General features: G+C 39.6%; 1 protein-coding gene across 1 annotated transcript in view; it reads right to left on the reverse strand.

Annotated features, from left to right (window-relative positions):
* The window catches only part of chrna8 (cholinergic receptor, nicotinic, alpha 8), a 53,539-nt gene that overhangs the window by 26,977 nt on the left and 11,495 nt on the right, over positions 1-15,067 (reverse strand). Inside the window, exons 2-3 of the mRNA XM_083532915.1 lie at positions 10,386-10,525; positions 816-860 (exon numbers count right to left, since the gene is read on the reverse strand). Of these exons, the coding sequence (XP_083389041.1) occupies positions 816-860; positions 10,386-10,525 (185 nt within the window). The remainder of the gene's footprint in view (positions 1-815; positions 861-10,385; positions 10,526-15,067) is intronic.

Below are 15,067 nucleotides of genomic sequence, written 5' to 3' on the forward strand. Positions count from 1 at the left end.
CCCCAATAATTTCTTTATTTACGTTTTAAAAGAGAAAAAAAGAAAGAGAAAAGTGCACTTTGGGAAATTTCCTCGACCCGGATTAAGTACTTTCTGTGCATTAGCGTGTGGTTTTAGATGTACGAATGCTAACAAAATGCTTATGAGAGACAAAAGCTGAAAAAAAAGCTTTTACACAATGCTGCCTTGTCATTCGGCGTGACACTTGATATTAGATTTTTTTTCAGGACAGTGGGAGGATCTCACCTGCCAATCAGACTAAAGAAACAGGCAGTAAACAAACGAGACGTGATAGTGTGAACGCTATACGGATGTGTTAATGGAAACATATATTTATAGAAATTTTGTGATTTTCTCAGAGCTTCATTAAAGCTGAACTTCTCTCTAACCTGTTTCTTGGGACGATTTCAAGCTAATTACATTTTATTAAAAAAAGAAGTAGCTAGTGGTTAAAACATAATAAAAACGAAGAAAATGCTAAAGAAAATGTTATTTGTGTTAGGATTATTGTTAGTGTAGAGTTAGGTTTAAAGTTGGGCCTGGTTAGGGTAGGGGTGGGTCTAAGATTAGGATGAGGGTTAGGTTTAGGGTGTGGTTAGGGTTGGGGTGAGGTTAGGTTTGAGACGAGGGTGTTATTTGGGTGGGGTTAGGTTTAAGGTAATGTAAGTGTCAGGTCATGTTTGGCATGAGGATGGGTTAGGGTGGTGTTAGAGTGGTATTAGGGTGGTGTTAGAGTGGTGTTCGGGTGGGGTTAGGGTAGTGTTAGGGTGGGGTTAGGCCTAGAGTGACGGAAATTTTAAATGCCAACAACTTACCAGCTGTAGCCAAGCATTGGTGATGAGCACTTGGTTCTTCTCATCCTAAAAAGCAAGAAAAAGAAATAAAGAAGCAATTTTACTTCATTATCTACTGTGTATTATCTCTGTGAACACACACACACACACACACACACACACACACACACACACACACACACACACACACACAGGGGTCCTCTGAGTCTTTCACTACTTCTTCAGATAAGTCCATGACTGAGAGGTTCACTAAATCTGTAATTTGAAGCAATCGACCCTCTCAGAAGCGTAAACAGTGCAGCAGTGGTAAATACACTAAAGAGCACGTCTACATCCAGTCTGAGCGTGGCTTCATATCTGCATTCACATTACTGACGTCCTTGACACAGTCCTGAGAGGAGACGAGAAACCTCCGAGTCACAGTGAGTCACATAGAAAATGAGGATCCGGTATGAGGGTTAATGCTTGTATAAGTGGTTGCATTGAATATAAATCTCACATTAAAGGTTTAAAGTGTATATTTACTACTCTGTGGAAATACATACCCAGACGCTTCCAAGATGGCGGCACTTACTGCAGCACACTTTTCCAAATTAAATATTTCAATTACTGCTTTGGTCCTAATAAACAACATAGGAACATTTGAAGAAAGTGTGTTTTATGAACACAATGATTGAAACGCCATAAAACCAAATGCACAGTCTGACATTTATTATATATTTTAAGGTAACAAATAGGAATAATAAGCAACTTAATAAGAACTTCTTGAATCTGTTGATTAATTCGTAAAAGTTTCTAGTAAATCTCTTTAGACTGGAATCATTCAGCTCTGTGAAGAAGATTGAAGTCTGAACTCTCTCTGTCTCAATGGTAAAGTGTGTTCTCATTTGGCAGCGACGGCACTGGACACATTTGCATCCGATTTCTGAAGCCGCTCCAGCACTTTAATGGTGATAAAACACCTGACGCCGTCCTTGGGGCTTCTGATGCTCTGCCAGGCGTATATCATCACTACAGCGCTAATATCCGGCGGTTTGAGTGTTAATTGTGCTGTCATTAAAACAGTGGGTTTGTGGATAAAAAAGGAAAACGAGTATCTGTGGTGTCGGTGTGTGTTAATTATTAAATTAAGTACACTTAATAGTGAGGAAGTGTTTAAAAGCCCAGACTTCTTAAGATTAGCACTACTGCTGCTTTTGCACTACGTAGCTAACAGGATCAGAAAGTCCATCCCATCGTCCTGTAAATATTTTCATCAAACCATGACCACATCTTAATACCTTTATATAGTAGTCTTAATGTCAAACACATACAATACACATTCACATGACCACACACACACACACACACACACACACACACACACACACACACACACACACACACACACACACACACACACACACAAATACCCTCCCGCATGCAGTGCTGCATCTATCAGAGGTCACCAGTTCCACACCTCATGACCCATACCAATCACATCCACACTCACACCTCACACACTCCCATTCATGCCTCCCACGTTGTGCTTCAGCTAATGGGCTGCACTTTTACACTGATTTATAACCCCATGACCCCCCCCCCCCATGATCACTATCACCCTCACCCCAGAATGTTCTATTAGTGCCTTCCTTTTAGTCCCATAATATAACACTGTTACCCACAGGTAATAACTAACTAACTAACCACCTCTTTATCTTTTTTATATACATTTAGTACACAATAAGTTTAACTATTCTGCTAACTAACTACCCATTTTGAATAAATTTTATTGCCAACTGTTTTTATATTTGACATTATGGTAGTTTAGCTAAGTAAGTGCTTAACTAACTAACTAACTAACTAACTAACTAACTAACTAACTAACTAACTAACTAACTAACTAATTACTTCCTCTTTTAAATACATTTATAACACAAAAAGTTTCTATTTTTTTTAACTAACTAGCATCTAATTTACTAAATACTTTTTCTTTCAATTCAAATATTTTCATATTTTGAGGAAATTATTTTGATAATTAACTAACTAGCCAAGCTAACTATCTAACAAGGAACTAATGAACAACCAACTAGCCACTACTTCCACTCTGTTAAAGAGATTATAATATAAATTTGTCCTTGTTTGCCAAAACTAACTAGCAATCTAACTACACTCTTTTGAATAAACTTAAACAATTAATATTTTACTAGCTAAAATAACACATTCCCGTGGGTTTACCACCTGCAGGAGGGACTGTAAGGGACGGTGCTGTGATGATTGGGCAGCAGTCGAAGACGGGGGCCTGCTTAGACTGCTGCCCCCGCGACCCGAATTACGGATAAGCGGGAGAAAATGAATGAATGAATGAATGAAATAACACAAACTAACTTGTTATTTGTAGTACCAAGTACCATCCTAACAACCACCTAGCGTCCCATAGTAAGATCTTAACAACCACTTGAGGTACAATAGTAACTACTTTGGGTACCATAGTAACACCCTAGCAACCACCTGGGGTACCATAGTAACACCCTAAAAATCACTTGGGTACCATAGTAACACCCTAACAACCACTTTGGGATACCATAGTAACACCCTGACAACCACCTGGAGTACCATATTAACACCCCAACAACCACTGGGGTCCCATGGAAACACCCCACCAACCACCTGGGATACCATAGTAACACCCTAACAACCACTTGGGTACTATAGTAACACCCTAACAACCACTTTGGGGTACCATAGTAACACCCTGACAACCACTTGGGGTACCATAGTAACACCCCAACAACCACTTGGGGTACCATAGTAACACCCCAACAACCACTTGGGGTACCATAGTAACACCCTTAAAAACACCTGGAGTTCCATAGTAACACCCTAAAAAACACAGTAAAATACGTAAAAAAGTAAAAAAAAATAATAATAATTTAAAAGAAGATTTTGTTATTTCTCAAGCCTAATGTAATCTTTTAGGGCTTGGAAGGAATCTGCTCAACATGGCAACCTGCTTCTAAAAAACGTTCGACAAACAAAAATCTCTTAACGTAATATTCAATAACTCGTCAAGTATAAAATCCCGACTGTGGCGTGGAAGAACGCATATGCTTGTGACTGTTGCTCTCGCGCTGGGAGATAAGACGTGGTTGAGTCACTAAACCCTGCCAGCTGCTCGTTTGTGTCAATCACCAGAAGCGTAACGGAACATTAGTGTTTCTGCATAAAATGAACATCGCTTTTACCATCTGCTTAAACAGTTTGCATCTTTTCGTGCCTCATCCCAACTCCAATGATCACATACAACATGTTCGGGGAAAGAAAACGATATCAATCTCCATGTCCAGGACTGTTTATCTGAGATCAGTGTGTCTTCCTGTGGAAGCTTAGAAGCTAGAATGTAAACCTTTTAGCGTATTTGGGTGAAGTCTTAATAAAAAAAACACAACAAAGCAGAGAAGGTTCGTCATGGCAATTCCTGACCAACAGGAATCAGAGCAGGTCTTGGATCATTTCTGGAGTGCTAGCGTACTTGTGAAGGACATTGGACTTCTGACTGAGAGGTTGTGAGTTCAAATCCCAGCTCCACCAAGTTACCACTGCTGGGCCCTTGAGCAAGGCCCCTAACCCTCAACTGCTGTATAAATGAGATAAATGTAAGTTGTTCCAGGTAAGGGCATCTGCCATATGTCATAAATGTGAATGTAAATTCTCTCAATCTTTGAGTCACTTTGATTCCTGTGATGTAAGTCTTGAATTTCCAACTTTGGCTGCACACATCTGATCTTGTCAGGTGCAATTGGAAAAAAAATGTAACAGAGGAACAGGAGAGACAGTGAGCATATCTGGATGCGATCGTCATTTTTTTAGTTTGAAGTCACTTTAAAGGCTCACCATGAAATCGGTTTATGTCTGGGATTGGTCCATGGCCTGGTCTGAGATCAGTAGTGATGGAAAGATTCACAACATTGACACAAAAGTTAACAATGTGATGCATTGATTTAAAAAAGTGTGCATCAGATACAAGTTGAATATATCAGTTTTTTTTACTATCAGTAGATGCGCTGTACTTTTATTATTTAAAAAATTACCAATCATTTGTAACCAATATTTGATAAGTAGATAGATTTCTTCTCGCCACACTATTTCTCTTAGCACCACTGCTGCTACGTAAATACGATGTGTCACAACACTACGGAGACCAAGACGTGTCCTGAGAGTCGCATAAAATACAGATTAACATGGCAGAGGTAGAGCTGCGACTTCCTGGAGACAGAACAGAAAAAGAACGTCTGGTTTTAGTTCAATTAGGTTTTTTCTGGCGTTTTTTGGTTTTTTACACTACAAAGGCACGTTTGTGAAATGGACATGCATTAAAAGTCAGAAGACACTCGAGTAAATTAAGTAAATTATCATATTAAATTGCAGAACATCGTATTTTTTCCACAGATTCGTATTGTGTTGAATCGAACTGAAATCGGAACTCACTGCATCGTAATAGGGGTGAATAGTCATTTAGGGGGTGAATAGTGTTGCATTGCATATTATTGGAAGCTGCTTAATATGTATCATATCGTTGGATATGCATCGAGATATAGTAGATCAGCTCATGGCTTGGTCCAAGATAGTCTAGTGCATGGCTCATCATGCTCTTGTATTTGCAATGTAGATCTATCGATCCATCCATGCGTCCAGAGATCAGTCCATAATTTATTCTGAGATCAATCCATGGCTCAGTTTGAGATCATGGCTATCTCAAGACTATGACACATCCAAAGGCTCAGCCTGAGATCAGTTCACAGCATGGCCTGAATACAAATCATGGATAATCCTGGAATCAGAATATACCCCAGTGTGAGTTACTTTCTCAACATGGTCAGAGATCAGTTTACATCTCAATCCAAATTCACAGACCCTGTTGAGATCAGTTCACAGCGCTATCAGAGATCAGTTCTGGGTTAATGGCTGAAAGGAGGTCATGGCTTGCTCTGAGATTAGTTCATCGCTTAAGATTATTTTCTCGTATCAAGCAGAAATGAGCTCATGTCTTAATCCGAGTTGAGTTACAGCTTGCTCTGAGATCCATCGTCGATCTCGAAGCAGTGACAAAGTATCTATCATTGACCTTTTTTAGCCTGATCATAGATCATTCCTCAGAGACTTTCTGTCTATGAGCCCATTGGAATGCAGAGCTTGTATTGGACTCGGTGTGTGTGAATAATAAACACTTCCTATTTTCCTCACGCATAATAATATTTCAGTCAGATAAGCAGCTGTGTGTATTTACCCTCCTCTAGTCAACAAACTGAATCGACGAAGTGGAAAACAGGGTTAGAGACATGCAGATGGAGCGCCTTCATTAGCCTACACCTTTTTTTTTGTTTGGACAGTCGAATAGACTCGTTTCATTAAAAACGAAGGTCGCTGCATCCAAATGAATTTAATAAAGCTGGGAAGTCAATTAGGGAGGACAGCGTAAATGTGAGACTCAGCCGCTAATCTGACTTACACACACACACACACACACACACACACACACACACACACACACACCAATTCTCCCTATTTCTGTCCAGTTCTCTCATCTTTTTTCTGAAAGTATTACACAATGAGTGGGGAAACAGAGAGACAGAGATGAAGAATAAACCCCAAGGAAAGAAAAAAGTAATAACTCGAATAAGAAAAACTGGAGCAAGAAATCCAAGAGAAGGAAAAAAGTGATAACTCAAATAAGAAACAGACACAGCCCAAAGAGAAAAGATGGAATGGATGACTTTTTTAGGGGGGGAAATTTCTATACACAGAAACCTGCGTAACATGGCCTCATCGTTAGCAACCTGCAGCTCCACACTCGACGTGAAGTCGCAATCAGTCCATATGGTCGTGAGGTAGCATGTATCCACCCGCAATCTACTGTGCACATCGACTATAGACTTTGAAAGCACAATGCTGTGAGACGCCTGGAAGAGCAGCAGCAATGACACATCCTGCAGCTGCATTTCCCTGTGTGTGTTACCCCCCGATCTTGTTTACGGCGTCCCTCATTCGCTGTGGCATAATGCGGCAGCTGACAAGCCGACACACTCCTACTCGAACGCCAGTCATGCGTTCAATTTCGCAGCCTTTCAGCTATAACCGACAGGCACCAAGCCATCTGGGGTCGTCGGCACCCCGCTTAAGCCGTTGTGGTCACGGCCATGATGGAATAAACACTCTAACCCTGTCAAATGAGGTGATTAACAGATCTCTGACAGACGGCAAAGCTGGGACAGACTGAAAAACATTGTTCTAAACTTCTTTCCTTCAACACGCACTTGAAATGCTGCTAGGTTTTCTGAGGTAAAAATCTGTAGGTAGCATCAACAGGTAGCGATTCACAGGACCTAGTACAGTATTTGATTGTGATTGTGACATAATTGTAAGCTACCATTTAACTCAAATGAACTTTGTACAACTTGGGAAAAAAAAAAAAAAAAAAAAAAACGATATAAACAATCAATTCCTGTTGCTTCCGCTGTTTAAAATGTCTGTAATTCTGCCTTATGGTTCCATGTGGATCGCAGATGGTGTTTTTCCAAAAAGTACTTCAAAAAAGCTGTTGTTTTTTCCTCTTTTACAACAATTCTGAACAAAACTTTTTTTGTTTTGCTCAATATGACAGTAGTACCAGTGCTGGGCCCCTGAGCAAGGCCCTTAACATTTAACTGCTCAGGGGTGTAGCAGTATACAAAATTCACGGTTCGGTACGTATCTCAGTTTTTAAGTCACAGTTCGGTTCAATTCCAGTACAGTTATTGGAAAGAAATTCGAAACATTATTATTGTTAACATTTGTGAACATCGACAGTTTAAGATTTTGAAACAATATTAAATAAAACGCCTGCTTGTTTTAAATAAAAATTTTTATATGTACAAATAAAATAGAATAAAGCAAATTAATGCAATACATGTTTCATTATACTGATTAAATGTAGTAATCGATTAAATTGACACAAATGATTTAAAAAATTATCATTTTAATAAATGATTTTTCTAAAATTTAATAAAAATTTTAGACCCCATTTGGGTAATACAGATAAGTGTGTGTTTTGTACATTTAATATACAATTTTCAAAATATATGTTTTACTTGACTGTTCGACTTTTTTCAGCATCCTTTAACAAATCTCTTCATTTAAGAAACACAAGAAGACATTCAATCATTCATTCATTCATTCATTCATTCATTCCCTCGATATGTGGGATTATCAGGGTTTCTCCTTTTAAGGAGAATGTGCATGTGAAATGTAAACCATGTTTCCTGTAGCCGCGGTGACACTGCGCTCAAAGTGCGAGGCGGAGACTAAACAAGCTTGCGGTCCAACACTTAATATGTTCGTGAGGCAACTCAAATTTTAACTATGTTCCGCCCAGATTGCGAAACGGTACGAATACGTGTACCGTTACACCCCTAATAAGGGAAGTGGTAACTCAGTGTTTAGGGTACTGATCAGAAGGTTGGGGGTTCAAGCCCCAGAATTGCCAAGCTGCCACTTTTGGGTCCTTTAGCAGGGCCCTTATCCCTCTGTGCTCCAGGGGTGCCGTATCATGGCCGACCCGGCGCTCTGACCCCAGCCTCATAGCAAGCTGGGATATGCAAATTTCACTGTAATGTATATGTGACAAATTGTAAGTGGATAATGGCATCTGCCAGATGCATTGGATTTGCTCCCCCCCGAAGCTGTCACACTGACCAGAATGTATACGGCTTGCTCACGAAACAAGGACCAAAGTTCCTTGCAAGAGCTGCAGATCATATTATCATATCAGTGGACGTAATAAGGTCTAGAAACTTTAAAGACCCAAGGACAAAACTATTCCTTAGCTCCAAATGCAATTGGACAAGGAACCTCTTACATATTAATGGAGAGTCCCTCACCAGCTTGAGTGCCATTAAACGAGACAGTTTTATGGGTCTATTTTGTTCTCTGGAACCAATTTTATGCAGAAACAACTGACAGAGTTTTGGATTGATGCTGATTTAGAATACCCTTCACTGTCAGGCAGGAAGATGAGGCTCTTCTCCATATACCAAAAAAACCTTGAAAAAGTGCATTTTACTTTCGCATTTACAGCACTGAAGATGAAATGAGTCAGATTGCTAGCTGCGTCATGCCTTCGTTCTGTATTTCCCTCTAGAAAACATTGGCAAAATAGGGAAAGCTACACATGCAATATAGTTTTGCTTATGGACCCCTTGATCTTTGGCCTACCAGCTACACTGGTGGTTACGTCAACAGATATCATTATACAACAGATTCAACAGATACCATTTAAAATTCCACACTCTTTATTGCTGTGTTCGAGTTCAGTTCAAAGAAAAAAATTTTTGAATTACTTTGCAGTTTTTGGTTTTGTCCCATGCCTGAAAAAAATGCTGCACGAAATGAGCCAATTGATAGCCAGAAGGGTATCAGAACTCGAAATATAAACATGTGACACGTGGCTTTCCACCAAGTACTTTTCTGGATTTGTGATGTTTTTTAGACATGGTTCACAGATATGGGTTTTGCGATAGATAGCAGCTATGTTTTGTTGTAGTGCTTTGTAACCAGAAAAATGGAGTCTGGCGTGAAAATGCCCTTGAGCGTGATACTTAACCCCAAGGATTACTGCGACATTTTCTAACCAGGCCTGAACAGCACTGACCGAAGTAAATCTGCAGGTAGATGGAGAGATCCTGCTGCCTCTAAGCATGGCTTTTATCACTTAAGATTCCTGTGATGTTTTTTTTTACCAGGGCTAAACAACATTATACATTATAATGAGCTTATTGGTAGCTGGAGGGGGTACTTAACCTTTGTGATCATTGTAACATTCATAGTAGGGTTAACAGGAACAAGCCACTAGTAAATGGAGTGGAACCAGTGCCCTTAAGCAAGACACTCAACCTTTCAAATGCTTTGAGATTTCTAACTGGGACTGGGCAGGTTTTGGAGAAATGGGCCCATGTTTAGCTAAAGAGGCACTTCCACACTTGAACAAGGCACTCGGGCCGTCATGTAACCTTTGTTCAGGCCAGGTCTGGACTTGACAATTCCCCCTAACTTGAGCTCCAGAGGTCCACCCTGAGTTATAACACCATACTTCTTTTCATTTTTTTGTACTGTATTTTAATCAATGTAATTATACGTGATCGATCAAAAATCGTTGCTATACTAAGTATGTCTAAGTACATCAACCAATAAAACAGCCTTCAAAGTCAGAGTCTAGACTGTGAGTCTGTGAGAGAGAGAGAGAGAGAGAGAGAGAGAGAGAGAGAGAGAGAGAGAGAGAGAGAGAGATGGAATAAGAGCCTTGTGGATTTTGGATGAAGACCGAGAATGTGAAAGATGCTCCCGTGCAGTGTGTGATTGAAATTTCACGCTCAGATGCAGTAGAGAGCGATAGCCTGCATAGCATTTCAAAACACGGGAAGGTTTCGTTCTTTCACGCAGACTTGGAGGAGCGTGTGAAGAACGAGACTACGAATAACAAAGTCTACTTCTGTGAGTAAATGTTCACAGATCGTTTTTTTATTACAATTATTATGATTATTACAACCCTATAAATGTTTTTTATAAACCGTTACTCACCACATCAATAATCTGGAGCAGTGTGAGTCCAAGTTCCACGACGAGAGGTGCAGAGTCATTGGCCACCGGCCTCTCCAGCCGGTTGTAGTTTTCTAATAACTCCTTATACAACCTCCTCTGGTGCTCTCCCTGTAAAGATCCTACAGACAGACGGAGAAACGATTTATCTTTAAAAAGCCCAGGAACTCGGCATAAAGGGTTCAAATTGGTTTTGTTTTGAAAAAATAACAAATTTGATGTATTGTACTGCAGTATATGAACCACACTAATTAGGATAAAGATGTTCAAATATTAGGAGAGACACAACATAGCCATGTCTTCTATACTCACTAACTAGGGCTCTGTGTTACTGATCAGAAGGTTAGGGGTTCAAACCTCAGTATCTGCCAAGATGCCACCTTCCTTTTATTTTTGCCTCTGTGGCTACTACAAGATTAAGAACATTTGAAGAACCAGATGGGTTCGTTTATGTTGCGTATATCCATATATTTTCTTTTATCAAAAACAAATGATAAAATAATTTCTGAATAATGAAACAATGTCAAATATTTTATTTAAAATATGACCCCAGTTTCCTGCCATCTTATTGCATTTGGTTTTGTGGGACTCTTGTACAAAATTACTGATCAACCATCAGTTCATAATCCATCAGTTGCTTCATCCAAAATTCTGGCATCACTCCCAGAAGATATAGACCATGGAAGTCTGACTAAATTCCTTGGTGTTCAGCTGCCGTAAAACCACACCTGGTCCCTCAGCACCAGCTCCATACACAAGAAGGTCCTGCAGTGTCTCTACTACGTGAGAGCGCTGAAGAAAGATGAGCTCCCACCACCCATCCTTACTTCATTCTACAGAGGGAATTTTGGCAGAATCCTGAGCAGCTGTATCAGTACCCTGGTTTGAAGATTGCACCATCTCATATTCCAAGAAACTTGAAGAACATGGAGCTGGCTTTGTGGAAAAAGTTCTGGGTCTCTGAGTTCATGTGAAGGGAAACATTTCATGCATCAGCATCCAAAGAGATTTAATACAATTGTGTGCCTTCAACTTGGGAAAGAACCACATATGGCTGGAAAAGTCAGGTGTCTCAATACTTTTATCAATAGAAAATAAAGAAAAAAGTTGAAAGACTGGAAGAAAAGTGTAAGAAACCGAATGTGATGGGTGAAGTAATGATCTCACGGTGGTCCTGGAGGTCTGAGCGGGAAAGTGATGGGCAGCAGCGTAATTGATACTAAATCCTCAGGGATGCAGGAGCTCGCTTCTAATTTAGACAGATAAAAGAGTGATAAAAGCGAGGGAGAAGGGAGGATAGATTAAGAAAGATCCGTCGAAATCTTCCAGGCAGAGTTTTTTTCTTTGATAAACTTTGGTGTGAATGTGCAACGTCTGTCTTTCACAAGATTTGTGGCTGTGTTTCATTCGAAAAAAAAAAGAATAGTTGTATGCTTTATAAAACCTCCATTTGCGTTGTTTAACATTTCAGATGTGTGTGTGGTAATGAGACAGCGAGCTTGTACACTGCCATGAGTGTGGATGTTCTGAGCCGGAGCACGTCAAGCACGTGAAGCTTATAAACCGTTATAACATTTCAAGCACCAGCAATGAACAGGTGGAAAGTAACAACATTTTTCTAAATAAAAAAATAATAAATACAAAATTGGGCTAAACTCGTCACTGCACAATGAAGCTAGCTCTATTACCGGTGTCACGATTTAAATAGCATATGAAATAAATAAATAAAAAGTGTTTAATTTTAGAGTCGTTCTGCGGATGTCGCATTCGATTTGAGCATCACTGTATAACCAATCGCACACTTTTCTCGAGAATGCAGTGTCCAATCAAATCGCTTCGATCTGTCACTGTGGAAAAGTACATAACTTGCTGCGAAATCGCATCACTGTTATTAGACACAAGTCACGGACTGTAGTGTTTTGTTTTTTTTTTTTTATATATAAAGAATTTAATTGGTTCCCCTGAACCCGTTCGGCAATTTCATTGGTCTTATGTTATGTCGCTCAGTTTTTTGTCTTTAAGTTTGTGAAACCGGGAAAAACCCAGGAAAAATCCATAAATTAGCTGCTTCATTGTTTAAGCCGCGGGAAAAACGTGGGAAAAAAGTAGCGGCTTATAGTCCAGAAAATACGGTATTTGGCAGTTATTTAGACAATAATGGCTGTATGTTGAGTTATTTTTAGAGAACAGTAAATCTGTACTACTACACAAGCTGCACATTGACTACGCTAAAACATATCCAAGTTTAGTTTCTATAGTATTGTCCCTTTAGAAGAAGAGATACTGAAGCGGTTGCTGAATTGTGTGGGGTGTACTCACTTTTGTGAGATACACTGTGTATATAAATATATGTATTCCCCAATGTTGTGTTTGCCAATCAGTAAATTACTGCATTATTTCCAACATCTTTTTATGATTTCGGGAAAAGCCGACGTGTGTGAGTTAGATAAGAGTAAATATGCTGACATCGATAAAATGATTAATGAGTGGCTAAATATCCTGTGAGAGAACGGAGATGCGTTTTGGTTTTTTTGCCAAGATGAAAATCTTTTTTGCCATCCGGTAATGTGTGTGGTGAATAAAACATTCAGTAAACGTTTTCATTTCTCCTGGGAGGCTGTAATGAGATGATTAAAAGAACGTGTTGGGAAAGCAAATATTTTTGGAATTGTTGGAAGAGCTGGACCTGTAATACGATGGCAGGGATGAAGAACATGATGATAATAGAGGTGGTGATGGTGCTGTTTGTGAATTTGAATCACTTGTTCTTCCAGAAAATCTGTCTAAAGATTTGGAAATAGGACATGTCCATTACAAACTATCAGAGGGTTTTATTTACTGTAGTCTATTACTGCAACACCTCTTTGCGTTTATTTAGGTCCTTCTTTTTTTATTGTATTCTCCTGTTTTACAGGATGAAAAACATCTCAGTTTCTTGCATTCTTGCCCCAGTCCCATAAAGCGGCAGGTTTCAGGCTCAGGTGTACAAACGCCCTGCCATTGTTCGGATTTCAGCGCTTATTCATGCTGAATCTGTCCTTGCCAGCTCTTGTCTCGTCAGTGTCATGTTCTTTTTGAACATAAAATTCCACATTTAGTTCACAATCGCTCTTATAATAACCTCCTCAGCTCTTCTGGGAAGATGTTCTTGATTTTATGGAGATTTGCTTTGAGATTCATTCAGCCACAAGGTTGTTAGTAAAGGCAGATACTGATGTAGGTGAGGTGATGAGGTTCCTGGGGCGCAGTCAGCATTTACATTCATCACTAAGGTGTTCAATAGGGTTTATAGCTGTATAGCAGGAGATCTTCCACTCCAAGCCATGTATCTTCATGGAGCTGGCTTTGTGTACAGCGGTATTGTCATGTTGGGTATTGTCAACTTTACAGAGATAAAGAGGTTATAAAGTTGTATAAAAGAATATATAAGTTTTTATTTATTATTAATTATAATTAATCACTAATAAGCAAACCAGTGGCGACTGTGGTGAAGGAAAATGAGTAAGAAACCTTGAGAGGAACCAGACTCAAAAGGGAACTCATCCTCATCACCGAATGTCCATTCATTACAGTTCCATCATTGCTGAAGTGTACTGTTCTGTACATGCAAACTGCAATACTGGACTATTATAGCAGACTGTTGATATTATTTCCAATCCAAATACATCCTCAAAGTTCTTGAGATGCTCAGTAATAAATCTTTAGGATGTTTTGTCAGTGTTTTTATCTATTTATGGTCATATTTAATGCTATGGCGTATCACTGTCTATATTTACAATTACATTTGACACTGGGCAGACGCCCTCATCCAGAGCGACTTACAGTTTTCACAGTTATACAGCTGAGCAACTGAGGGTTAAGGGTCTTGCTCAAGGGCCCAGCAGCAGCAACTTGGTGGTGCTGAGATATGAACCCAATTAGCAGATTACATTAATCTCATTTATACATTATGGGGTTAAGGGCCTTGCTCAGGGGCCCAGGAGTGGCAGCTTGGTGTGGCTAGAATTTGAACAGATGACCTTTAGAGCCATTGGCTTAACCATTAAAATTCCACCTCCCCTTTTAACCCTGTCGAAGATAGAGTTTATCAAGAAAGCAAAAAAAAAATCCTTGAACAATGGAGACTCCTTTTATAAAAAACATGAACCCTCAGAACAGAAAACATTGATATTCACTATATTGCCAAAAGGTTGCAGACAACTGGTAATAATTGTATCAATGACCATGTCTTTATCTCCGTAAAGCTGCTCGGAGACAATAATGACAAGTGGTAGCACAGTGTTTAAGGCATCAGACTTTGGTTATCAACAAATCTAAAAAGGTTCCTCTAAGCTCGATATATTTAGCTGATGAGTCCAGCTGACTATATGTATTTTTTTGCGTAAGTTATTACTTCAAAGTGTTGGGCGATGGAGAACAGCCTCGGAGGTGGAGTGAGAGAAAAGACAGAAGACGAAACAATGAGACTTTAAAAGGTAGCAAACGTGACGTAAAGGTCTTGTGAAGGGGGAAAGAAAGAGACGTGTCGGAGAAAGAAATGAGAGATCTGCGTCTCCCCTGCCTCCTGATATCATCTTTTGAAGGAAAGGATCCTCGTGGAATGAGAAACACTCCAGACACCCGCTCACTCCTGGTCTCCTTTTATGGTTTTTTTTTTTATCTCA

This window comes from Silurus aristotelis (assembly GCF_946808225.1).
Source record: "Silurus aristotelis genome assembly, chromosome: 27".
Taxonomy (NCBI): domain Eukaryota; kingdom Metazoa; phylum Chordata; class Actinopteri; order Siluriformes; family Siluridae; genus Silurus; species Silurus aristotelis.